The sequence below is a fragment of the Suncus etruscus genome, chromosome 4 (genome assembly GCF_024139225.1).
Source record: "Suncus etruscus isolate mSunEtr1 chromosome 4, mSunEtr1.pri.cur, whole genome shotgun sequence".
Lineage (NCBI taxonomy): Eukaryota > Metazoa > Chordata > Mammalia > Eulipotyphla > Soricidae > Suncus > Suncus etruscus.
Window position 1 is genome coordinate 86,249,957 of NC_064851.1, and position 26,198 is coordinate 86,276,154.

General features: G+C 36.4%; 1 protein-coding gene and 1 non-coding gene across 2 annotated transcripts in view; both read left to right on the forward strand.

Moving 5' to 3' along the window:
• Nucleotides 1–25,602, forward strand: part of NT5DC1 (5'-nucleotidase domain containing 1) — a 98,856-nt gene extending 73,254 nt beyond the window's left edge. The window contains exons 8-13 of the mRNA XM_049771382.1: nucleotides 11,331–11,505; nucleotides 14,060–14,157; nucleotides 20,093–20,211; nucleotides 21,374–21,526; nucleotides 23,968–24,136; nucleotides 25,081–25,602. Of these exons, the coding sequence (XP_049627339.1) occupies nucleotides 11,331–11,505; nucleotides 14,060–14,157; nucleotides 20,093–20,211; nucleotides 21,374–21,526; nucleotides 23,968–24,136; nucleotides 25,081–25,196 (830 nt within the window). The 3' untranslated portion in view covers nucleotides 25,197–25,602. The remainder of the gene's footprint in view (nucleotides 1–11,330; nucleotides 11,506–14,059; nucleotides 14,158–20,092; nucleotides 20,212–21,373; nucleotides 21,527–23,967; nucleotides 24,137–25,080) is intronic.
• Nucleotides 1,585–1,749, forward strand: LOC126007547 (U1 spliceosomal RNA). Its single transcript, XR_007495099.1, has one exon. It is a non-coding gene; the product is annotated as a U1 spliceosomal RNA (small nuclear RNA).
• Nucleotides 25,603–26,198: the final 596 nt, after the last annotated feature.

Genomic DNA, 26,198 nt, shown 5'->3' on the forward strand with positions numbered 1-26,198 from the left:
TAACTTAATGCAGTTTTTTAATATAGGACTGTACCCAGGATATATAAATTTGTATTAGTTACACTGGAAGCAGGTGGAGTGAAGGAAATGAAAGAAATTAAATCTGAGGGAAAAGGAGACTGAATAGGTAAAAGCACTGCCTGCATAGATTTCTCTGGATGTCAATCAGGTACAACATTATTATTCACCTTCTAATGTTCTTGTCCATCTTACCAATGTTTTCTGCCAGAGATCCTCAACAAAGGCTGTAAACTGTATTATTAAGCACTAAGCCTGCACTTCTGGCTTTCCTTTTCTCATATGAAGACTGGGTTCCCAAAATGGATGGATTTTAGTTGTATTTATGTAGTAACTGAGTGTAACACAGCAAGTGTAATACGTTCTTGGCATTCCTTTAGACTGTGAACTACAGACATAAAAGCAGGTTTTAAGAAAGAGTGAAAAGTCTATCCCAGGTCAAGTAAATGGAGGCAGTTGTCCTTCTGACAGTCTTAGGAAATGAACCCTTACATCTAGAATATAACCCTTTTGTTCTATTGTTGCTCATCTTTGTGTGTGCCTTCAAAGCAGTCAAGTCAACTTTTAACATTTTTAAAGGAATAAGGATTTGAACAACTCTGAGCCTCCTTTGCCCCAAGCTATCCCACTTTATTTCTCCTAATTTGTTCCAGCCTTTTTCTTCCAGAGGAGGTGGGAGATTTCAAGTCAGGATAATCACTGGATGGCTTTCTTTGACAGAAACAACCTCCAAGGTGGTTTTGCGTCTGGCAGTTGCATTTTTAAACTATTTGACATTAAACTTAATGTTGTATCTATTTGGAGCTAGCCTGGATTTTACCTGGAGGCATCTTTGACTTGCTATTTATTGCAGGAGAATCATTTCTATTTTTTGTCCTTCTAATTTTCTAAGATTGTATTAAGGCAGTAAGACCTTTACTCATCTCAAACTATAATGTCTTTGGGTTCTTCTAATGAAGTCATCATGTGCCTTTCTAGGACCTTTGTATTTTCCCTGACATTACTAAGGGAAAACCTTTCTCTCTCTTGGCTTTTAAAATTGTATTTATAGTACTTTGTGGTGATCCTTGCTATTACTTTGTTTACAAGTATTACAAATAAAACTGAAAACATTGGGCCCGGAGAGATAGCACAGCGGCGTTTGCCTTGCAAGCAGCCAATCTAGGACCAAAGGTGGTTGGTTCGAATCCCAGTATCCCATATGGTCCCCCGTGCCTGCCAGGAGCTATTTCTGAGCAGACAGCCAGGAGTAAACCAAAAAAAAAAAAAAAAAAAAAACTGAAAACATTTTATTTAGAGACTAAAGAGAAAAGGTTCTGGAATCATAAAGGCAATGGCAAAGTAGATTTAGATTTGCTTAAGCAAAATGATAAAGAGACCTCTCTTCTGGCTCCATGGAGTAGAGTTTGAGAGAACTAAGTCCAGAGAATAATTGAGAGGTAAGCATATCAAACACAGACATACATTGCGGTCCAAAGATAAGGGTATTTATGTTGTCTTTCAGAAATAAGAGTTTTAGCATATGATTTTATAATCTCTAATATTTCTTTCTGCTAAGAAACTTAAGTACTTTTCCTGGCAGGGGAGATACCATGATCACGAAGGTGGTTTCCCCAGGGCGAGGCTTATCCATTGCACTCCGGATGTGCTGACCCCTGCGATTTCCCCAAATGTGGGAAACTCGACTGCATAATTCGTGGTAGTGGGGGCCTGTGTTGGTGCTCTCCCCTGAAAAATAAAAAGAAAGAAAGAAAGAAACTTAAGTACTTTTTAAAAGTTTTCAGCTAATGTTTTTGTTAATTAGATAAGTTGACATTTCTAATAGTCTTAACTGTTATGTATTGTGGCTCTCCTATAATTATGAAATACTGTATTCAAGAATAAGTAAACTTTTATTTATTTTGTGGTGCCAGGATTTTGTACCTCAGGCATGCAGAGCAAATGGTCTGTCTGTCTTTGAACTACATCACTCTCCCAATAAGCAAACTTTCCTTCTTCCTTTTCTGCCATGCTTAGAGGGGCTGATATGGACTAGTGGGACTGGAATGCGAACTCAAGGCCTTATTTACACTAGGTATGTTCTCTACCACTCAAGCTGTCTTCCTAACAGCACAAACTTTTTCCTTTTTTTTCCTTTGCTTTCCTTTGCTTTGCTTTCTTTTCCCTTTCCTTCCCTTCCTTTCCTTTAATTCCCTCTTTCCTTTCCCTTTCTCTCTTTCTTTCTTATTTTTCAGGAGGCATACCTAATGATTCTTAGTAGCTATTCCAGGTCCTATATTCAGGGAACCATTTGTGGAGTTCAGGGATGCCTAAACTCTCTCTAGCCCTTCAAACTTAGTGTTAAATGACTGGCTAGTGAAGATTATAGGCTTTATGTGAAATTGACATAGCCATAGCCATTTAAGTTTCATTTGTGGGCTGTGGTTTGCCAACCTCTAGTGTTTATGATGACCTATTAAACTTGGTCTACTAGGTTTCCCTATCTACTCGCTTATATAATTATTAGTCATCTACTGTTTGCCTGAATGTTCTTGTCTCAACTATTTATTACCTGAAGTGTGACAGATGTTGTAAATGGTGGGAAGTAAGCTGGGAAAGGGCCTAGAGGAAGCTCTACTGAGAAGGAACCTTGTGACAAGCCCCAGACATTTCTCAGCAGCAAAGTGTAAGGACAGTATGTCATAGAGAGATAAGGTTATTACTTAGTAGATGCCATCTGTGTGTTTATTTATATCTTACCCTAATACCTCAGTTAGTAACATAATAATATCTTCTCAAAGACTATAATGAAAATGTTCAGGAAATGGTGTTAATTTAATTTACATGTACATAGATAGATAGGTGTATATATAATGTAAAAAGGTTGACTTTTTCTCCTTCTAAACATGGTACATTTCTTTTTCAGATAATACCCGGTAACATATATCCTTTTATATTCTAATATTTGTTGCAAATTACAGTCTTGAACAAAAGCTGTCATCTTTACTAATTGATATTTATCACAGTAGGGTTAAAGTAGATGATTTCAAAATCCCAATATCTTAAGTTATAGATGTTGTAGCTATAAGTAGAAATCATTATAATAAATGTTTTTTCTGCCAAAATTAAAATTTGTCCAAATTTCAAATACATTTTAATTAAAGCCAGCCTTAAAAATTACTAAACACACACAAAATGTTGTCACCATATGATTTTATGGCAAAATGTTGTAACCATATGATTTTATATCACCATATGATGTCATGATTTTTGTTGTCTCTAGAGATGCAGAATATTTTTACAACAGCCCGTTCAAACAAACTAGCTGCATTCAAGTCCAGTTTTACTCAGTACATTTTAGTTCCTTTTAGCAATTTTCTTAGTCTCTCTATCTCAATTTCCTCCACTGCAAAATGGGAATGATTCATGACTTTTTCACCGGGATAGTATCCGTCCAGGCACTATGACAAAAAGAGAAAACCAGTTTATAGTGACTCATTCTGACATCCTAGGAAGAAATGTTATTATAAACTTCAGTGCCCAAAGGAGAGCTGACTGTTCTGAGTATAATATAATATTTTACTGGGAAAAGGGTTGTGAGGAGTACTGCAGATAATGTAATCCAGTCAGAAATCATTAAAGTGAGGAAAAATTATAAAAGTTTGAAAACTGAATTCAGTCCAAGATCTGACTGTTTGATGGCTTTAGAGAGAGAAAGGAATCTCTTTGGTTTGTCTGTGCTTGTTCAAAGTATTTAAATAATTTTATCGGAAGGAATTCATTCAGCCTTCTTTTCCCAGGAATTCTCTAATCATAAGTGTGAAATATATAATTCTTTATTAAAAATACTAAATTTAGAATATCGTGTATAATTGGAATAAAGAATAAACATTTCAGGATCATCAACCATAAAGACATTTCAGTTAATCAGAAGTAGTTCATATGTACAAGGCTATGTGTTAGGTAATAAAAGTGTTTTAGAATTTAGAACTTAATTTCTAATGACAAGACAGGCAGGTTACACAGAAAATAATAGCATGAGTCCTAGTTTGTTTTCTATCCTAGAAAAGTTAATTCTTCATACTACAAATACATTAAAATTACTTGGGTTGATTCTGAAACAATAGTACAGTGGGTAGAGCTCTGGCCTTGTACTTGTTGTCTTCAGGTAAGATTTCCAGCATCCCTTATGTTATCCTGAGTTTACCAGGAGTAATCCCTGAGCACAAGGCCAGGAGTAGCCCCTGAGCACTACTTGGTGTAGCCCAAAATACACATAAATGAAATTACTTTGATTCATTTAAAAATATACCAATGTCATTGCTATGCCTAGATCAAATAATGAGGAATCTTTGGAGTAGGGAACAGGTGTATGGAACCCATTACAACAGAGATTGAAATAAAAATTATTAACTCAAAAATTTTGGAGAGGGAGGGCTGGGCCACAACTATCTGTGCTCAGTAATCACTCTTGATAGTACTCAGGGGACCATATGTGGTGCCAAGGATTGCACGTGAGTCAGCTATGTGCAAAGCAAGCACCTACCTACTATACTATCTACCTATAATTACAGATTTCTGAAATAATTTTTATACTTACTTTGTTTCCCCCCTTTTTTTTGTTTTTTTTTTTTGTTTGTTTCTTTGTTTTTGTCTTTGTTTCTTGGGCCATAATCAGCGGTGCTCAAGGGATACTTCTGGCTCTGCATTCAGAAACCACTCTTGACAGGCTCGGAGGACAATATGGGATGCCAGGGATCTAACCAGGGTTGGTTCTGGGTTGGCCGAGTGCAAGGCAAATGCCCTACTACCATTGTGCTCTTGCTTCTGCCCCCACTGTTTCCCTTTTTTTTGTTGTCCTTTTCCAGATATTATATTTAGCATGTATACTCACTTTAATCATTTCAGATATCTAGGATTTCTTTATTTTGAAGCCTATTACATACAAATAAACAGAAAATCTAAGTATTTTAGCATTCGCAGGCAATTGATAAGATTTCAGTTATTCTGGGTCCGGAGCAGTGGCACAAGTGGTGCCACCTTAACCGTGCTAGCCTAGACTGCTAGACTGCAGTTCGATCCCCCAGTGTCCCATATGGTCCCCCCAAGCCAGGAGCGATTCCTGAGCGCATAGCCAGGAGTAACACCTGAGCGTCACCGGGTGTGCCCCCTCCCCCCCAAAAAAAACAACAAAAATAATAAGTAAAAAAGATTTCAGTTTATTCTAAAATACATGATGCCATGGAAACAACAAACCTTAATTGGAGGCTGATGGATCGAAGTGTTACCATTCCAACATTTCATATTCCCTTGGATGGCTTTTTTGTTAACTTTAGCCTCAAGTCATACAAACAATAGTGATACAGTGATTGTATTTTAGAAAAAGAAAATTTGTTATTCTGTCATCGTTCTGTGATGATAGAAAAAGTGGCGTGGCACAAATGTCTGTTAAAGCAAAGTGTTTTAAATAATCAAGTTGTACTTATTTTGTTTTACCACGAGAGGTCCCTAATACTGAATGAATCCTGTTTCATAATACAGGCCATTTATTTTTGTATTCAACTGCTACTGTACTTTGATATTATTTTTTTGACTACTAACCAAACTTCTAAGGGAGGGGAGCTAATCTTTTATTTTATAAAGCAAGCTTTTTTGTCTTTCACTTTTGATTCCTTCAAATTTGAGCATCTAAGGAAATGTGGAGAGGGGCCAGGAAAATGAGTTGAAGTGGCAGCAAATACAAATTCCTCTAAAAGTTAACTGAAAATACTGTTACTTTTTGAATTAGGAACAAACAGGACTATTTCATCTTTCCTTTAACTTAAATTTGCTGCCCTCTGCCAATATTATTAGTAAGCATAGCAAACATGTTTTTGATCATTAAAAAATATAAGGATGCTTTAGGTAGAATGATAAGGTTAGAATACAATTTTTCTCCTACTGTTAGATTATATATTTAAAAATCATATTAATTTCCCCAGAGCAGTGTATCCTAGGTCTGCCTTTGAACTAATTCAGATATTTACCTGCTGAATCCATCTCCATTTCAAGCAGAAAGAAAAACTTGCTACAGTCTGTCTTAAGCAAATACACTTCTGGGGTAAGGCCTTTTTGTAATCAGGTCAAGGATTTTTTTTTTCCATTTTCTCCATTTTTCTGGACCTATGCAAACATTGGCAATTGCCACTATCACCTTTACTATATATTTTTTACTCTTATCCTATACAACTTACTGAACGTAAAAACAAATTACTGTAGTACAATGCCTGTCTCGAATACAGGCAGGGGATGGGAAGGGGGAGGGGGTAATGTTGCACTGGTGATGGGGGTGCTCTGGTTATGACTGTAACCCAAATATGATCATGTTACTTAAATAAAAAATATATTTAATTAAAAAATGGAAACTATAAAGTCACAATGATGTTTTATTGTGTAATCTTGCTATTTTTATTAAAATAGTAATATATTAAAGTAATCTGACATAAAAAGTAAAAAAAATAAAGAAAAACTTACTACCTTGAGAGTTTTTATAGGCTTGGGGGGTGGGGGTGGGCAGGGAGTTCATTTAAAGGACAGGTTAAACATGTTAGTACACACATTATTCCTTTGGTATAATAGCTTAGTTTGTTTTATTAAATAAGATAAGTCTATATTTGTGTAATTGTAATTTCATTTCTTTAATGATTGGGGGATACTAGGGATTAAAATAAAAAACTTTTCCAGGTTTAATCCTCAGCATTCCATTTGGTCCTGGGACTTGAGCCTGCCAGGAGTGATTTCTGAGCACACTGCCAGGATAACACCTCAGCACTGCCGAGTGTAGCCCATAAACCAAAAAAAAAAAAGTTTTCTCAACTGCAGCTATTGATCCTTTAAGAGCATCAATTGGATTGGACATTGATTTGTATCAGGACTTTCCCTTTCTAGTTTGGTCTGACTTATGAGCAAAACTAGGCCCTCATTATAATCTTTGAAAATAAATTTTTATATAATTTTGATTTGGTCACTATGTTCTATAATGTTTTTGATAATAAAGTTTCAAGCATATTGTGTTCCACCACCACATCCCCCACAGACCTTCAGTGCCTCTCCAACAATGTCTCAAGTTCTCCCTACACCACTCCTATTGGTAAAGTCAGTTCTATAGACCAACTCCCAGGCTGTTTGCCATTGGCCATTTGTAATTACTTACTGTGTGTCTGTCTATATTTTCATATAAGGGAGTTTATTCTGTAAATTTGTTTTTAGATGTATATACTTTTTTCTTTTTTTTCTTTATTTACATATATGTAATCTTGATTACATATGTGATTGTGATTAGGTTTCAGTCATGTAAAGAACACCCCCTTCACCAGTGCAACATTCCTACCACCAATGTCCCAAATCTCCCTCCATCCTACCCTAACCCCACCTGTACTACAGACAGGCCTTCCAGTTCCCTCATTCATTCACATGATAATGGTAGTTGTCTGTGTAGTTATTTCTATAACTGCACTCACCACTCTTTGTGGTGAGCTTCATGAAGTGAGCTGGAAGTTCCAGCCCTTCTCTCATTGTTTCTGAGGATTGTTGCAAAAATGACTTTTATTTTTCTTAAAATCTATAGATGAGTGAGACTATTCTGCGTCTCTCTTTCTCTTCCTCTGACTTACTTCACTCAGCATGATAGATTCCATGTACATCAATGTATAGGAAAATTCCATGACTTCATCTCTCCTGACGGCTGCATAATATTCCATTGTGTATATGTACCATAGTTTCTTTAGCCATTCGTCTGTTGAAGAGCATCTTGGTTGTTTCCAGAGCCTGGCTATTGTGAATAGTGCTGCAATAAATATAGGTGTGAGGAAGGGGTTTTGTTTTGTGTTCTTAGGGTATATCCCTAGGAGTGGAATAGCTGGGTCGAATGGGAGCTCAATTTCCAGATTTTGAAGGAATCACCATATCGCTTTCCATAGGGGCTATACTAGGCGGCATTCCCACCAGCAGTGAATAAGAGTTCCTTTCTCTCCACATCCCCGCCAGCACTCATTGTTCTCATTCTTTGTGATGTGCACCAATCTCTGTGGTGTGAGGTGGTATCTCATCATTGTTTTGATTTGCATCTCCTGATGATTAGTGATGAGGAGCATTTTTTCATGTGCCTTTTGGCCATTTGTATTTCTTTTTTATCAAAGTGTCTGTTCATTTCTTCTCCCCATCTTTTGATGGGGTTAGATGTTTTTTTCTTGTAAAGTTCTGTCAGTGCCCTGTATATTTTGGATATTAGCCCCATATCTGATGGGTGTTGGGTGAGAATAGTTTCTCCCACTCGGTGGGTGACTCTTGTATCCTGGGCACTGTTTCTTTTGAGGTGCAGAAGCTTCTCAGTTTAATGTATTTCCATCTGTTGATCTTTGCTTCCACTTGTTTGGAAAGTGCAGTTTCCTCCTTGAAGATGCCTTTATAGTCTCAATGTCATGTAGTGTTTTACCGACATGTTGTTCTATATACCTTATGGTATCAGGTCTGATACCAAGGTCTTTAATCCATTTGGATTTTACCGTCGTACATGATGTTAACTGGGGGTCTATGTTTGCTTTATTGCAAGTGACTAATCAGTTCTGCCAGCACCACTTGTTGAAGAGGTTTTCCCTGCTCCACTTAGGATTTCTTGCTCCTTTGTCAAAAATTAGGTAATTGTATGTCTGGGGGACAATGTCTGAGAACTCAAGCCTATTCCACTGATCTGAGGGTCTGTCTTTATTCCAATACCATGCTGTTTTGATAACCTTCCACATTTAAGGAGGATGTAGCATATCTAAACACCCCCCATCACTACTGAGGAAATTGAAACTGTAATCAAACATCTGCACAAAAAGAAGCCCAGGCCCAGATGGATTTCCTAATGAATTTTTTTCAAATCTTTCAAGAGGAGCTACTACCAGTCCTAGCCAGGCTCTTCAATGAAATTGAAAAAACGGGAAACTCCCAAACAGCTTTTATGAAGTCAACATCACCTTGATACTAAAACCAGACAGAGATGCTGCCAAAAAAGAAAATTACAGACCAATATCCCTGATGAATGCTGATGCAAAGATCTTCAACAAAATCCTGGCAAATAGGATCCAAAGCATCATCAAGAAGATCATACACTACGACCAAGTAGGTTTCATCCCAGGAATGCAAGGATGGTTAACATCCGTAAATCTATCAACATCATACACAACATCAACAAGAAGAAAAATAAAAATCACATGATCATATCAATATTATCCTCAATGGAGAAAAACTAAAAGCCTTTCCTCTAAATTCTGGTACAAGACCAGGCTGTCCGCTCTCACCACTCCTCTTCAACATAGTACTGGAAGTTCTTGCTATAGCGATCAGGCAAGAAAAAGATATCAAGGGAATCCAGATAGGAAAGGAAGAAGTCAAGCTCTCATTGTTTGCAGACAACATGATACTCTACTTAGAAAACCCTAAACACTCTACCAAAAAGCTTTTAGAAACAATAGACTCATATAGCAAGGTGGCAGGCTTCAAAATTAACACACAGAAATCAATGGCCTTTTTATACACCAATAATGATAGGAAAGAGAAGGAAGTCAAGAAGGCAATCCCATTCACAATAGTGCCACACAAACTCAAATATCTTGGAGACATGAAGGGCCTATACAAAGAAAACTATAAAGCCCTGCTCCAAGAAATAAGAGAGGACACACGGAAATGGAAACACATACCCTGCTCATGGATTGGCAGGATTAATATCATTAAAATGTCAATACTCCCCAAAGCATTATACAGATTAATGCGCTCCCCTTAAAAATACCCATGACATTCTTCAAAGAAGTGGATCAAACACCTATGAAGTTCATCTGGAACAATAAGCACCCTGGAATAGCTAAAGCACTCCTAGGGAAAAGGAAAATGGGAGGCATTACTTTCCTCAACTTTAGATGTATATACTTTTTTTTTAAAAAGAAAGGTTTTTAATAGTAATTTATATTTTGATCACTAGATGGCACCAAACATGTGCCACTAAGAAAAAAATAACCTAAAAGAGTTATGTTCAGAGTTGCTTTAAAAACTGTTTCTGTCTCTCAGTGAAATGCTTTCATGTATGCCGCAGCTACAATAAATTACAAAAGACATGATTTGTATTACCCTGACAACCACCTACACATTAAATTTCTATGCTTGATTGACTATTTAGATGTAATTTTCTCTTTCTCATTGTACCCTTTCTTTATTAGTAACTTCTCTCTCTCTCTGTGGGAACAGAAGGAAGCATTTTCATTTCCTTTTCCTTGTCTTAACTGTTGTGAGGGCCAGAACTACATGGTGTTTGCACATGTGGTCATGGCAAAGGGGGTTGGGAGTTGCAGTGCTTTCAAATCACGGTGCTTGTGCATCATTAAATTTGGTGCTTGCCAAGGACCACACATTAATACCTGACTATGTACCAGAAATCACACAGTGTTATGACAGAAGTCCCATAGAGCCTCTGGGGCCATGCTACAGCATAAAGAAAACACTGGAATCTAACTCATGATCTCATACTTACAAGACAGGCACTTTTATCCAATGAACTGTATTTCTGACCAAGAATACACATATATAGACATTATTTGCAGGGCCAATTAAATATAGCTCTTACGATTTTTGAGAGGTCCTAGAAATTTAGACACAAGTGTTTTCTTGGTCAAAATAAAAGAATACATCCTGGTTTTGTTCATGTTTAGTATCAAATTTTCTTTGTATAGTTCATTTTGGATACAGATATGATTAATGTTTGCAGTATATTCCTTTCTGAGATGTGATCATCTAAGTGGCAATAGTAGATGTCCTTAGTGTTAAAACTGTGTTTATTTATTTTGGGTCTAAAGTCCACACCCACTGGGGCCAGGCAGCTAGCTACCCCTGACTCAAGCATGGGGCTAATCCAGGGTCAATTTGCAGCCATGCAAATGCGGTCTGGATCCTGCCAGGAGTGATCCCTGCCCATATAATGAAGCAGAATCCCTGTTTGTGGCACAATACAAACAAAAAAACTTATGAATTGAAATTTCAAATCCATTTTGTTTTCTGGTTTTCAAATGCTGGTTATGATATTTATTTGGTCTACTATTTGTAAGTTCTTGTCAAAATGTCAACAGATATTCATAACTAACATTTTCAGTTACCACATTTTAAATACTCTTGAAAAGTAGTAATGGTTTTATTAGAAATTGTTCACATCCAGATTTTTTATTTTAATTTTGTCTCTATATCTTAGACATGAGCTTAATTGAGAATATATTGAGTCAAAAAGGAAGAGCAAAGACAGATCTCTTGGTCTTTTTATTTTTCAGAAAACTATGGCATATATTTTCCAGAAATAAAAAGAGATCCAGGCAAATATATACACAGATGTCCTGAATCTGTAAAGAAGTGGCTTCGACAACTAAAGAATTCTGGAAAAATTCTTTTGCTAATCACCAGCTCTCACAGTGATTACTGTCGACTTCTTTGTGAATATATCCTTGGGTAAGTGATGTGTTATTCCATTTTCATTGTCTTACAAGTAAAATACTAATCAAAGTGATGGTCAAATCATTGTATTAAAGAATCCTTAGTGTAAGTGTCTTATAGCATTAGACAAATTGTGCCTAATAGCATTAGACAAACCGCTGCCCATCCTATGTGCATTTTAGTAAGATGTATTTCTGGAGTATTCTCAGGGCACACTAATACCCTGGAAGGTGGACAGTCCATGTGTCCTTCAAGCATTCTTCCTTGATAACTTTGGATAATTGTTGAGAAACACAAGCTAGAGGTTATACTCCCTAGTATTCTCCAAGTACAATCCTTCAGTAATCATTTCAGTATGGAGTCCTGTATTTTAGCATAGATAAAACTGGACACCCATGAAAATCAAGGTAATATAAATGCACAGACTTTAAAGTAAAATGGGCATAGGTTCAAATTTCTTGTTTCATCTTGATGTGTAGGTTCTATGAGTAAGTCTGAATTTTATCATTTTAAAAGTGGAACAGTACAAAAAGATAGTACAGAGGGGGAAGGTACTTGCCTTGCATGCAGCCAACCTACATCACCACATATCATTCCTTAAACACTTCTAGTAATGACTATTAAATACAGAGCCAGTAGTAAGCCCTGAGTGTAGTGTTTTACTGGGAATGGCCCAAAAACAAAGGAAAAATTAAAAAGTAGGCCAGTGGTGCCAGAAATATTTGAAGGGAAGTTCAAGACCACCAGTGCAGATTAGTATTAGACAAATTACTTTGGAAGTTTCAGTAAATTCAATATTGTCAAAGCAAAACTCTAAAGTGAACTATTAGGACTGGAGACGCCCAGGGTTTAAGGCACTTGTCTACGTGTGGTCAACCCTGACTATGTCAACTATGTCAACTCCAGCATCCTTTATAGCATTGCTAGGAGTATTTCCCACATGCTAGGTGTGACCTTCAAAATCTTTCTCCAAAATATAATTTTTAAATATAAATAAAATTAAAGTAATATTAAATTTAAATAAATTTATTTATTTTTAAAAAAATAAATTAAAATTTAGGATCTCCCTAAAGAGTCCTCAGATTTCAACTAATATTGCATGAGATAAGTTTGAACCTCACAGAGAACTTCTAGCCAACATTTTAGCCTCTTGATTTCTATATTCAGAGCACTTGTGAATTTTTATCTCTAGTATTCTTAAAAAGCTGTGCATAGTTTTTCTACTTTCAGTAAAATATTAATCTTGGGGGCTCTTGAAATAAATTTAGGTTGAGTTCTCAAGACTTCTGAAGGTACCTCATTTGCCTTGCTAGCAATGACTTTGCATCAGAATAAACATTAGAGTTCTTAACATCCTTTTCTTCAGCATAGATAACTAATCTTGTTCTTATTTTTCTCTTTAGTGCAGTTTTGACTTATAAAAACATTTGTGATTATTAGACTTGTAAGAATAATATTGGTTAAATACTGTTTCCACAGTACAAACACTGATTTGTTGTGTTTTGGTTGTTTTTGGTTTTTAATTTGGGGGATGAGTTTGAACTACATGTAGTTATATTCCAGGTCTACTTCTGGTTCTCTGCTTAGTGGTCTCTTGGCAATGCCCATGGCAGTGCCAGGGATTAATCTCAACCCCCATACTATCTCCAGAACAATGTCAAGTTTTCCTTTTCCGTTCTAAGTAATCCTTAATATAGTATTAACTAATTGCTTAAAATAATTATAGTTATATGTCTATACCAATTGAGGAGGCCACACCCAGCAGTGCAGCAGTGCTCAGAGATTACTACTGGCTCTGTGCTCAGAAATTACTCCTGGCAGTCTGGGGGACCTTATAGGATATCAGGAATCAAATCCAGGTGAGCCACATGCAAGGCAAACCCCCTACCACTGTGCTATCACTCTGGCCCCTATAATACCAATTTTCAAAACAAATAATTACTTTAATGTTTTGAATACTTGTTGAAAGATATTACCTGGCTTGATATTATACTTGCTTTCTGTAGGTCACATGTAACACACAAAATTACTAATACTATTCAAGTTCATAAATCCAGACAGATTTTTAATGTCAAATTTGAACAGAGTTCATGAGTATTTTTAGTTATTAGGAAGTATTAAATTTGGCTGGAGAGAGAGCTCAGTAAACTAGAGTTCATGTTTTGCATGCAGGAAATACAAGTTTTATCCCTGGTAACACTTGTTCCCAAGTACTACTATGAGTGTCACCCTGGCACTGGCTGGTAATAGACCCTGAATACTCTAGATGTGGTTCATAAACTAAAGAGAAAAGTAAGAAAATTTATTTACTATTACTGTTACCAAAATTGTAATACCAGCTTTGTCATCTGAGTTATTTTGCTTGGATTTCTTTAGTTTTATTCTTCAGGGTGCCAGTAAGACTGGTTCAGTCACCTTCTTTTTTTACTGTAAGACTCACCTTGAATGTAGAGAAAGCATGGAAAAATTACTTATGGATGAGAAATGATGTTTCAGTCAGATGAAGTTTTGAATGGATATTTACCAACGTTTGAAAATAAATTTCTAAAAAAATCCTGTTGCTTTATAGGAATGATTTTCCAGATCTTTTTGATGTTGTGATTACAAATGCATTGAAACCTGGTTTCTTCTCTCATTTACCAACTCAAAGACCTTTCTGGACACTTGGTAAGTTATATTTTGGTTCTTTTATCTCCTATTTAAGATTTGATCACTTAATTACTCAATAAGCACCTCTTGACTAACAAGTTTGTGCAAAGTACAATCAATATCAGATATAACATCTTTTTCCTCCTGGAGGAGTAAGAAAAATACCTATATTTCTATTTTACTCTCTAACTTAACATATAATAAATATTTGTTTGCATGTCAATTTCTCCTTGACTTTAAAAATGAAGGACATGTACTTTAACCTCATTTGGTTAACTTAAATAAATTACTCAGTAAATATTTCAGGACAAAATTATTATAATGGAGAACATAATGTACCTGCAGAATACTTGAGAGATTTTTATTAAGGCCTATTCCACTGTTGCAATCTCTCTCAGTGAATAGATGGGCCTAGGTGGTCTGTGCAAGTTTGTTGAATGAATACATTAAACTAATAAGAGAAAAGTCTGGGGCCAGAGAGATAGCTCAGTGCTACGGCGATTGCCTTGCATGCAGCAGACGATTCAGTATGGATGGTGGTTCGAATCCTGGCATTCCACATGGCGTTCAAAGCCTGCCAGGAGTGATTTCTGAGCCCAGATCCAAGAGTAACCCCTAAGTGTCGCTGAGTGTAACCCTTAAACGAGAGAGAGAGAGAGAGAGAGAGAGAGAGAGAGAGAGAGAGAGAGAGAGAGAGAGAGAGAGAGTCTGATCAAGCATAAAGGAGTTAATAGATTTGGATATAAAAGCAGTGAGTTTATTTGCTATCTATTTGTGGATCATTGCTATTTTTATAGGGTATAGGGGTGGTTCCCAACTGGTGTTTAGGATTTGGAGGCTACTCCCAGTATATCTCAGCCAACCAGGCCACTTTAGTAGAGCTATGAGTCTCCAGGGTCACAATGAGGAGCCTCAGAGTTTTACCCAGTGATACAGTGATACTTGGTGCTAAGGATCTAAACAGAGTCCAGTGCCTGAAAAGACATGCGCTACCTACTTTTGTATCTCACCAACCCCTCTCATGAAGATTTTTTTTATTGAGCACACTAGTAATATAAAAACAAAGCACACTAAATTTATACCAAACATTTGAACATATTTGAAGTCATAAATGCATTAACTTATGCTAACAAATTAACCACACTTATACAGTATTACACTATTTAATAGAATAATATCCAGGAGCCAGAGACAGAGTGCAATAGGATTCAATGCTTGCACAAAGACAACTCAAATTAGATTCCAGCATCCTATATGATCCCTTAGCACTGCCAGGAGTGATCCCTGGGCATAGAGCCTGAAGTGTCCCCTGAGCATCACCAGGTTTGACCCAGAAAACAATAAATCACTAACCTAATAATACCCAGAGGTAAAGCATGAACTGTTTAAAGATCTTAATTATTTGGAGTACTTACTCTATACATGTGGGATTCTTAGGAGAGAGAAGCAGATTCACTTGTGATGGATATGGTATTGGAATTATGTACACAGATAGCCATTGTTTTATTATATTATTATAACTGACAGAATATATATTATATTGTATATATTGTTTTGTTTTATCTTATATTATAAATCACAGTCAAATAAAAAAAGGTACTTATCCTATGATTTCTACACAGTATTTTCTTTGTGTGGCATCAGATTGGATTTGAGATTTCAAATAACGATGGTTTTCCAAACTATTTTCAGATTATATTTACCTAAAGACTGTATGGATAATCCCTATTGACTGGATTTATAGTACAAATGCTACAAATCTTAACCTTAAGAGATGTTTATTTTAGATACTTTTTTTTAACTTTTGGAACTACGAAGAGCTGAGTTCTCAAAACATACAGTATAGTAGTTTCAGTAATAAAAAAATCCAGTTGATGAAATTGGACCTCAGTATACCACCATTGTCTATAATGGTTTGAAATTAACAGTCAGAACTTAATGGTTAGAACTTAAAGATATATAGAATTATATATGCATCTCATATAAATATATAGAAAAAAATGCCTCTTTTTCACATGCAAAAGACTGGGCTTTTACACAATCTCCAAAGTTTCCTCATCTTTAAAAATTGAAAATATTTTAGTGGAAGATGCAACTGTTTTGAGATTTTTGGGCCACCCAGTGGTACTCAGGTTACTCCTGGCAGGCTTGGGGGTCCAGGGATCAAACCCAGTTCCATCTTTGGAGTTAACACAAATTAGATTATGTTCATTTAAAGTATGCAAACAGTTATTAATAGAGAATGAATATTGTATAGATTAAAACTCTGATTCACTGTCATCTGGAACTTTATTTTGATACTGATTCTAATTCTTCAGCTACTCTAACTGCTTTCTCCAAATTTCACTGCTGGTTTCCCTTGATTTTTTCTTTCATGCTGCTGTTCTCCATCCGTCTGTTTTGAGCCTCCTTTCTTTTCTAACTCTCGAACCTGTACTCCCATGATTTTCAATTCGTATCTCAGTTAATTTGCCATGATAGACAGAGGACTATTTCTGTTTCTAAACTTGCCAAAAATCCCTTGAGATTTGACATGACTATACAACTCATTAACACCCCTTTCCCATCTTGACTTGCCTAAACTTCCCTATTCCATAGTTGCATTTCAAACATAAATCTGACAACCCATCCCCAGTTCTACTGCCTTTGTCTTGTTCTCACCTATCTTGCAGTTTTCTCTATTTTGCACCCTACCGTATTTCCTGCATTGCCATTCTCTTTTGTATGTACTGCTACAATACAATGCATCTCCTGGCTTTACATAGTAATGATCACCCAGCTTCCATGTAATGCACAAGTCATCTACATGTCAGTTAATGATTGCACAAAGTAAGGCATGTCAGCCTGGTATAAGCTCCAGTTTCACATAAATCAAATCTCTGCCTTAAATGGTTAAGATCTGAAGTAAGATTAGGCCCAGCAGGTTGAAATGGAGTTTTGAGCTGTGGCTGCTTGCAGTATAGCACAAGGCTAACACTTTGCCCCTTTCTCGTTGTCATGGAGATCAGAAATAAACTGCAGGTGCCTAATTTGTTTGCACAGACCCAATCCCTATTAAAAGTTTGACCTTAGCAACCTCAGTTTCTTGGCAGAAACTGCCATCACTGCCCCTCACCCCTTCCTTGCCCTTCACTATCCTGCCACTTATGGGTGAAGGCACTGGGGGAGTGTGTGTCTTCACCTCACAGTGATAAATGTAGATTTATTGTCTACAGTTAATCTATCACTCTTCACTGCCCTGTTCCCAGTGTTTCCATCCACTCCCTCCCTCCCCCAATTTGGCAATTATGATTCAATTATGACTTTGTTCTCTCACTCAGCCATGACCAAGCACAGTCTGTCTTCCTATACTGGTCTTCTTTTATCAAAACCTTTTTTTTATCTATTTTCTTCTGCATACCAGGCAGTCCCACTCAGTATTCTGACTTGTTATTCTTATTTCAGCCTAAAAAGAAACAAGGCCAAACTTATTGTTTGTCCTTCATACCTTCCTTGCCTTTGTTATTTGACCACAACAAAATTATGCAATTAAAAAAATATATTATCTTCCCCCTTTTACATCTAGAGCTGTGTGTGTGGAATCCTGTTAAGCTTACCTTGGAAGAAAATCATCTTTTTTTGCTTATTTGTTTTTGTTTTTGGGGGCCACACCCAGGGGTTACTCCTGGCTATGCGCTCAGAAGTCGCTCCTGGTTTGGGGGACCATATGGGGCGTCGGGGGATTGAACAGCGGTCCGTCCTAGGCTAGCGCTGGCAGGCAGACACCTTATCTCTAGCGCCACCACGCCGGCCCCAAGAATATCATCTTTGCCCTCTGTCTTCTAAGTCTCGCATTCACTGAGGAAACTCTTTTTTTTTGGTTTTTGGTGTTTAGGCCACACCCAATGATGCTCAGGGGTTACTCCTGGCTATGCGTCAGAAATCACTCCTGGCTGGGGGACCATTTACCTATTTATAAGTCCTTTCCAGATCTTTTTTTTTGTTTCTCCCCTGTCCTATTCTAGGGTTGACTTGTGAAGGAAACTAATGAGCGTTATTCTTTGAGACCTCTCTTTTATTCTCTCCAAGTCCAAATAAGGAGAATGACATAGTTGTGTTCTTAAATTTGTATTCACATTCTTATTAAAGAGGAATTCTCCAATTATATAAACTTCTAGTCTTATACAGCTTTGTTCTACTTCTGCTTACAACATATGACAAAATTTTACTTGAAAGTACACTGAGAGCTATAGAAAAGAAGACCCAAGACACACACACCCAAAAATAAGCACTCCTTTTTGAAATATGAAATATGAAACAAAGATAGGTTCCCCATGCCAACTCTCTCACACCTGCCCCTCCCTCGCCACACACATGTTTTCCTGCTGTACCTAAATGGCTCAGTGGCTCTGCTGGCCAATATGGTATATCATGTCTTTCACAAAACCTTTATCTTCCTTGTCTTCATTGTTTTTAATTTGGAGGCTTTTTGTTTGTTGGCTTATCTGCAAGGCATAGAACTGCTGGGAAAAAAACCATGGTGGCAAAGATTTTTCTTTCTTGCCTTGATCTTTTGGAGATGGTTGAGCATGCAGGGTGAGGACAGCTTAGAACAGTCCACAGACATGGACTTTGACATGATGCTCCTCTTGCTACCCACCTTTTCTCCATTGTAGGGCAAATTGGAGGGCAAAGCTATTATGGGAGCAAAATGATAATAGTATAAACTTTAGGGTCCTGCAGATATATACCCCTTAATAGCCAGTGAACTTAAGCAGTCTGTGTAAACCTCTCTAACTTCAGTTCTCTTTAGTCAGAGACTGAGCAATAAAAAGAACAAAAGTGAATCAAAAGTAGCTATAGCAAATCAGAATGAGTATTTTTGAGTAAAATATGTAAAAATGTATGCAGTCTTAATTGTTTGTTAAGTCTATTTAATTTTTTAATTATCTTGTCCCAATTCCAACATGACAATATGTAGTAACTTCAATTGGCTTACATAATAATGTTTTATAAAGACATACTGTCAAGCAAACATCCCTCTAACCACTACCAGCTTTGAAGACGTCTTGAGCCTTATTCTTATCAGTTAAGGTTTATTTTAAATAATATTACCTTCCTGTTATCCCAAGAAGTTTATATGTTGGTATCAAACATCAGAGTAATAAATGTGCTATAGCTTATGAACCTACATAATATAATCAGCTAAACAGGGTAGGTTATACTTGCCTATATTGTACAGGTACTGAGGAAAAATTTCTATCCTTTACTCTTTTTTTTCTATAATATAAAACCATTCTTAAAAATTATTTAAGGCGGGGCCGGAGAGATAGCAAAGCGGTGTTTGCCTTGCAAGCAGCCGACCCAGAACCTAAGGTGGTTGGTTCGAATCCCGGTGTCCCATATGGTCCCCCGTGCCTGCCAGGAGCTATTTCTGAGCAGATAGCCAGGAGTAACCCCTGAGCACCGCTGGGGTGGCCCAACCCCCCCCCCCCCAAATTATATAAGGCTAGCTATGTGGCTCAAGTAGATGAGCATGGTCCTCGCATACTATGTCCTAGGTTTGATCCCTGGCACCACATGGCCCTTTCCACCACCAGTGGTGGGAAAAAAAAAAAAAAAATATATATATATATATATAATTTTTAATGTATTTTTCTATCCATGAGGTTCTTTATCTGCCTCTTTTTGTTTTGTCTTGTCTTGTCTTTGAGCTACTCATGGCAGTGTTCAGGGCTTACTCCTGACTCTGCTCTTAAAGATCACTCCTGTTGGAACTTAAAGTACCATATTGGGTTGCTAGGGAATCAAACCCTGGATTGTTGTATACAAGGCAAGCACCCTACCTGCTGTACTGTTCTTGTCACTGCATGATTCCTTCTTGGAACTGCCTCACAGACATTCCTGAACACCATCTGCCCAGTTGGGTGCTTGCATTTGATTTAAAAAAAATGATTGTGAAACGCCCTTGCAGAAAATGACGAGGAGCAAGAGACACTACCATCTCTGGATAAACCTGGCTGGTACTCGCAAGGGAATGCTGTACATCTTTATGAACTTCTGAAGAAAATGACTGGCAAACCTGAGCCCAAGGTATTTTCTGACAAAACGAGTGCTTAATAACCACTTTTGCACTTTAACTATTATTGTAAACTAAAACCACTATTCAGTATTTGTTCACCTTTGCTATTTATGGGAGATTATCTGCTGCTCCTGAATCTACTGGTCTCATTCTTCTCTCTTCTGACTAAATAAACCTTTAGAAACTGGGTCTTAATCTCTGGCAAGAACAAAGAGGAGGCCACAGATAAAGCGAATACATTAGCTTGTGTGTAGGACTCTTAAGGAGTTAATTCCTGATAATAATCCATCTTAAATTTTTTTGATGTGAAACAAATGAAACTTGTTTACTTTAATAACATCCGGCTTACATTATTGATGTTGATGTTGGTGTCTTTTTAGTCTATTTGTTTACAAAATTGTTTGCTAGGAGCCCAATGAATAGAAAAGAGCCCACTCGAATAGCCTCCACATCATTACAGCTAATCAGAGTCTCCTGTTTGAGAAGGTTCAAGGTCATATTCCCTTAACCTCATTGTCTGATATGTACAATAAATCTTTAATATTAGAGATAGATTTGATTGTAAGATGGGCTCCCTCCTCCCCCAGAAAATTAAATTAAAGCCTTCTTCCTATCTCAGAGGAGCTATGTTACTTAAAAACCTGACAACCTGCAAGTCAAAATGGGACATATTGATAGTCACCTATGAATTGACTCAGGGACTTTTAAGACATTGATGCAAGATCTAGTATATCGGGCCCGGAGAGATAGCACAGTGGCGTTTGCTGTACAAGCAGCCAATCCAGGACCAAAGGTGGTTGGTTCGAATCCCGGTGTCCCATATGGTCCCCCATGCCTGCCAGGAGCTATTTCTGAGCACACAGCCAGGAGTAATCCCTGAGCAACGCCGGGTGTGGCCCAAAAACCAAAAAAAAAAGAAAAAAAAAAGATCTAGTATATCTAGCAGAAGCTACTATACATGTTTTACATGTATAATGAGGACCTGTATTTTGATCCCTGGTGGCCAAAAAAAAAGGTATTTATATAAATATAGATATACACACATATATACATATATATATATGATGTGCAATTTTTATCTTCTCTAAAAACTGTTCTTTCTTTGCTTTCTATGAAATTCATGCCATTCTCTTTCACAGTTCTCAGACCTCAAAAACATGTGTTGTCTTACAGGTTGTTTACTTTGGTGATAGTATGCATTCAGATATTTTCCCAGCCCATCATTATAGTAACTGGGAGACAGTCCTCATCCTTGAAGAGCTCAGTGGGGACATGGACATAAAGACTGAGGAATCAGAGCCTCTAGAGAAAAAAAGAAAGTACGAGGTAAGTGGTTTCTTCAACTCTTCTCTGAAAGCAAACTGTTTAACATGTCTTAGACAGTTCTTATTTATACAAAGCAATATAAAATCTGTATAACTTCCATGATCTTCAAGTTCATATCTTCAGATTTGCAGTTGTCACAGATCTTCTTGATAATTCTTGATTTTATCCTCAGTATAGTCCTTCTCCCAAAATAATAAACCTGGATAAAAATTCTGATATTTGGGTAATAATTATGAATACTCAGTTTTAACAAGTATTTAAAGGGTGCTACAGTATTTCATACAAGATGTTAATAATGGAAGGAACCATGGAGAAGATACAGATTTATGAAAACATTCTGTGCTGTTTGCTGCACTTAAACTTAAAACCGTTCTAAAAATTAAATCTCAAAAGGCCGCCAGAGAAATAGTATAATAGCAGCCTAGATTATTTTAGAGATCTGGAAATACTAAAAAAAAGTTTTCCTTACATATGATTAGTAATCCTCTTCAAACCATTTCATGAGAACTTCTTGATGTATTCAGGAAAGGGCAGGGTTTTATACATATACTTTTGTGTCTGTGTTTTGTAGATTTTAGAATTTTAGTGACTAAAAACTTCAGAATTAGAATGAGAAGACTTATTTGTTTTATTTTGTGCAGGCCATTACAGTGAAATACTAGAGGGTGTCTGGTGAAGACACACTTCCACATAGTTCTCCCAGGGAAGCCAGCTTTAGAAACCCTCCTTATAAATACACGGATCCCATCATGAAGGTTTTACTCTCAGAATCAAAGCATGGCCAAAGGACCTACATCCTACTAGCACCTTGGGGTTAGGATTTTGACATACAAATTTGGAGAGTGTGAGGAGCAAACATTTATAGATTCAATAACTAGCACCTTGGGGGATAGGATTTTGATATACAAATTTAGAGAGTGTGAGGGGAAAACATTTATAGATTCAATCACATCTGTACTACAATAAATTGTAGATAGGTCTGTTACACTCTTTTCATAGCAGCATCAATTTTGACATTCAGTGCTTATGGAATTATCTGCATAATTATGTGTGATCTAAGTAATGTCTTCTAACTTATATGTATTGAAAAAAATGCTTTTAACTCTTGAGAAGTTATATTTAAATATCCATTAAATGTATGTACTAAACATATATGCATATGATTTACTAGTTTTTAATACCTGTTAAAATTCAAATACATTATTGCTTAGTAATTTCCAAACACCATCATCTGAAAACATAAACTTATTTTGCTTCATAAAATTAATTCCAATACACACACATAAATCTATATATTTGAAGTTCAATGCTGCTTTAAAATGATTTTTTTTTTTTTTTGGTTTTTGGGCCACACCCGTTTGATGCTCAGGGGTTACTCCTGGCTATGTGCTCAGAAATCGCCCCTGGCTTGGGGGTACCATATGGGACACCGGGGGATCAAACCCGCGGTCCTTCCTACACTAGCGCTTGCAAGGCAGACACTACCTCTAGCGCCACCTTCCCGGCCCCAAAATGAATTTTTTTATTTATAAAAAAAGGTGACAGATTTTATAATTCACATTGTCTAGGTCTGATAGTTTTTTTTTTCCTCAGATCTTAGTTTAATCCCATTTCCACAAGACAAATATTTTTAATGAGCTTTTAATGTGAAGGCTTTTATTTTGGGCCCATACCCTATAATACTCAGGAGTTATTCCTGGCTCAGCACTCAGGGATAACTCCTGGTGTTGCTTGGGGGACCATATAGAATGCCAAGAATCAACTCAGGTCAACCATCTGGAAAACAAGCACTCTTCTGCTGTACTATCCTCTCTGGACCCTGAACATTTTAGTCCATAAATTTTTTTTTATCTGTTCTGTCCTAAGAAAAATACCTGAAGCATATAAAGCTCCATACCAAAAGTACATAACTGACATTGTGGAGATTTTGCTTTGTTTTGTTTGTTTGGGGCTCATGCCCAGCTGTACTCAGGCCTTATTTCTGGCTCTTTATTCAGGTATCACTGCTGGCAGGCTTAAGGATGGCTGTGTGGAAGCACTGTACCTGCTGTTCTAGTCCTCTGTCTCAGACTGCCCTTGAGAAAGAAAGTAGAGTGATAACTCCAAGATAATATTGAAAATTAATATGTAAAGTAAAGAAAAAGAAAGGGGCAGTATGTTAAAGATAAACTCAGATTGTGAAAAGGGAAAAATTAACACAATCTTAGTGGCGAAAGTCAAGGAGACTGCTGGTGACATTCAAGGAATGTACTCCTAAGCCATACCAAGTAGAATACTATCAAAGACTTCTATGCTTCAGTATATATTTATAAGATGTTGTTTGGTTTTAGGTAAATAATTAAGATGCCTTGTTTTTAGTAGTAGCAGAAAATTTAGATGAGGAAATTGGAAATTTAGAATAAGATCAACCAACAGTTCTCACTATTCTGCTCTTATTTCAGGAAATGAAGACAAAATCTCTAAATACCTTATCTAAAAAATGGGGCTCTTTTTTCATTGATTCCATTTCGGGACTAAAACATACCGAAGATTCCTTGGTTTATACTTGGTCTAGTAAAAGAATCAGTACTTACAGTACAATTGCAATTCCAAGTATTGAAGCAATAGCAGGTAAGGAAATAAATATTTGTAGAGCTTTATTTTTTATGGATTGCAGTTTCCCTAAGTATTAGAATTCTTGCCTTTCTGAAAAGGAAATTTTTCTGTGACATATATTTTGTTCAGAAACATCTCGTTTCCCCTCTTGCTGAATTCCAGTCTCAGAAATTCCATCCAGAGATTTCATGTACTCTGTTATTTCATATACAGATTTCTAAACAGTAGAAGGTCATTTCTACTAACTGAAAGAAAATAATTTTGTTTTAAATGAGATAGGAAGATTAAAATAAAAAACCATGACATTCCCCTTTGGTTCTTTTGCATTTTTATACATATAAGTTTCTTATCCATGAATATCTTTCTAGACTTGGTTCTCTCTTGTTGGTACTAGATGCCTAGAGACTATGTTTATAGTTATTGTAAAAGTTTGTTTATAATAGCAATATACATAACAGTGATAGATGGTTTTAAGCATTTTGATATCAAAATTTTTAACCTTACAACCACTTTAGAGACTTAACATTTGGGAGGGAGTGGAAATGTATAGGAAAGACAGAAAGGTGTCTAAGTTTAATTAGCCTGTATCATTTTGGTGGCTTAATAGAAATATAGGGCCTTAGCTTAAAAAATTCTGAAATTTAGTTTGATTCATTTAGGAATGCCTTTTAAATGAATAGAAAAGATTATACTTTAGACTAAGGGAGTGATCCCTGAGCACTATTTGGTATGGCACAAAAGTGAACAAAAAAGATTAGATTATTACTATGCTAATAACTCAAAATCAGAAATTCTGTGAGGTCTAGCAAACCAGTGACTGTGAAAAATTATTTGTTATGAGTGCAGCCTACCCATGTGACAAAATAAAAATTTAAATAAGTTTTATTACCAGTAATCAACTTTTTTATGAAAATCCTTTGCAGTCTACAAAATAATAAAATTATCGCTTGTTTTCCTAGAATTACCACTGGACTACAAATTCACAAGATTTTCTGCAAACAATTCAAAAACAGCTGGCTACTATCCGAATCCTCCAAAGGCCTTATCAAATGGTGGAACATTAAAAACCAAATAAATGATGTTTTTTAAATTATGTAAAGAAATATGTATACAACAAATGTACCATAAAAATGTTACTTTTCAAAAAATACAGAAAATGCTTTATAGAAACACATTCTTAATGAAAATTGACCAAAAAAATTTATATGCTTCTTTATTTTTCTTTCTATGTAGATTATCTTGATGCCAGTAACTCATTCTATCATCACCTCAGTATCTTACAACTATAAAAACACTTGATTACTGTTTTCTGTACCAATAATTCTGAGATCAGAATTTACCTGGGAAGATATACATATTGGCATGCATTCATATACTTACATATTCAAATATACTTATGCAAGTCTTTCCTATTGTGGATGATACTGCCCTTGTGAGGTTCTAGAATGTTCCATGAAGGCGAAAGAAGCCCCAGGAATGGAATTGGGAAGATTATTTCTGATTATTCAGTTTTTTAAAAAACTGTTATATTTTTGTAGCTGGAGATATAGTACAGTGGATAGGGTGATATCCGCCCAGGTTTAATCCCCATATGGTTTCTCAAGCCCACCAGGAGAAATTTCTGAAAAGCATAGCCAGAAGTAACCATTGATTGTGGCCCCAAAGTAAATAATAGCAGATTTGTGGGCACTAAGTTACGGTTTTGTTTGTCTAGTATCCCCTTTACACTTTACACTTGTAACAGATTTTACACTTTTAAAGTGTAAAGGGGCTACTAGACCAAATAATTTAGGAATCTCTGAACTCTAGACCAAAGTGATCCCAAACCACTACCATAGCATCATTAGAACTTCAGAGAAATATAGCTTTGCCTAACTGTAGAAGTTCAGAATCAGAAATTCTGTGAGGCCTAGCAATCCATTTAATGATAGTATGATGCACACTAAAATTTGAAAACTACTTACTGGACAATGATTGTTTTAATTGATCTGGAGATACAAATGTGCAGATGTGTGCAAATGTGATATCTTTACATACTTGCAGAAAATATAACTAATATTGAAAACAACTGATCTAC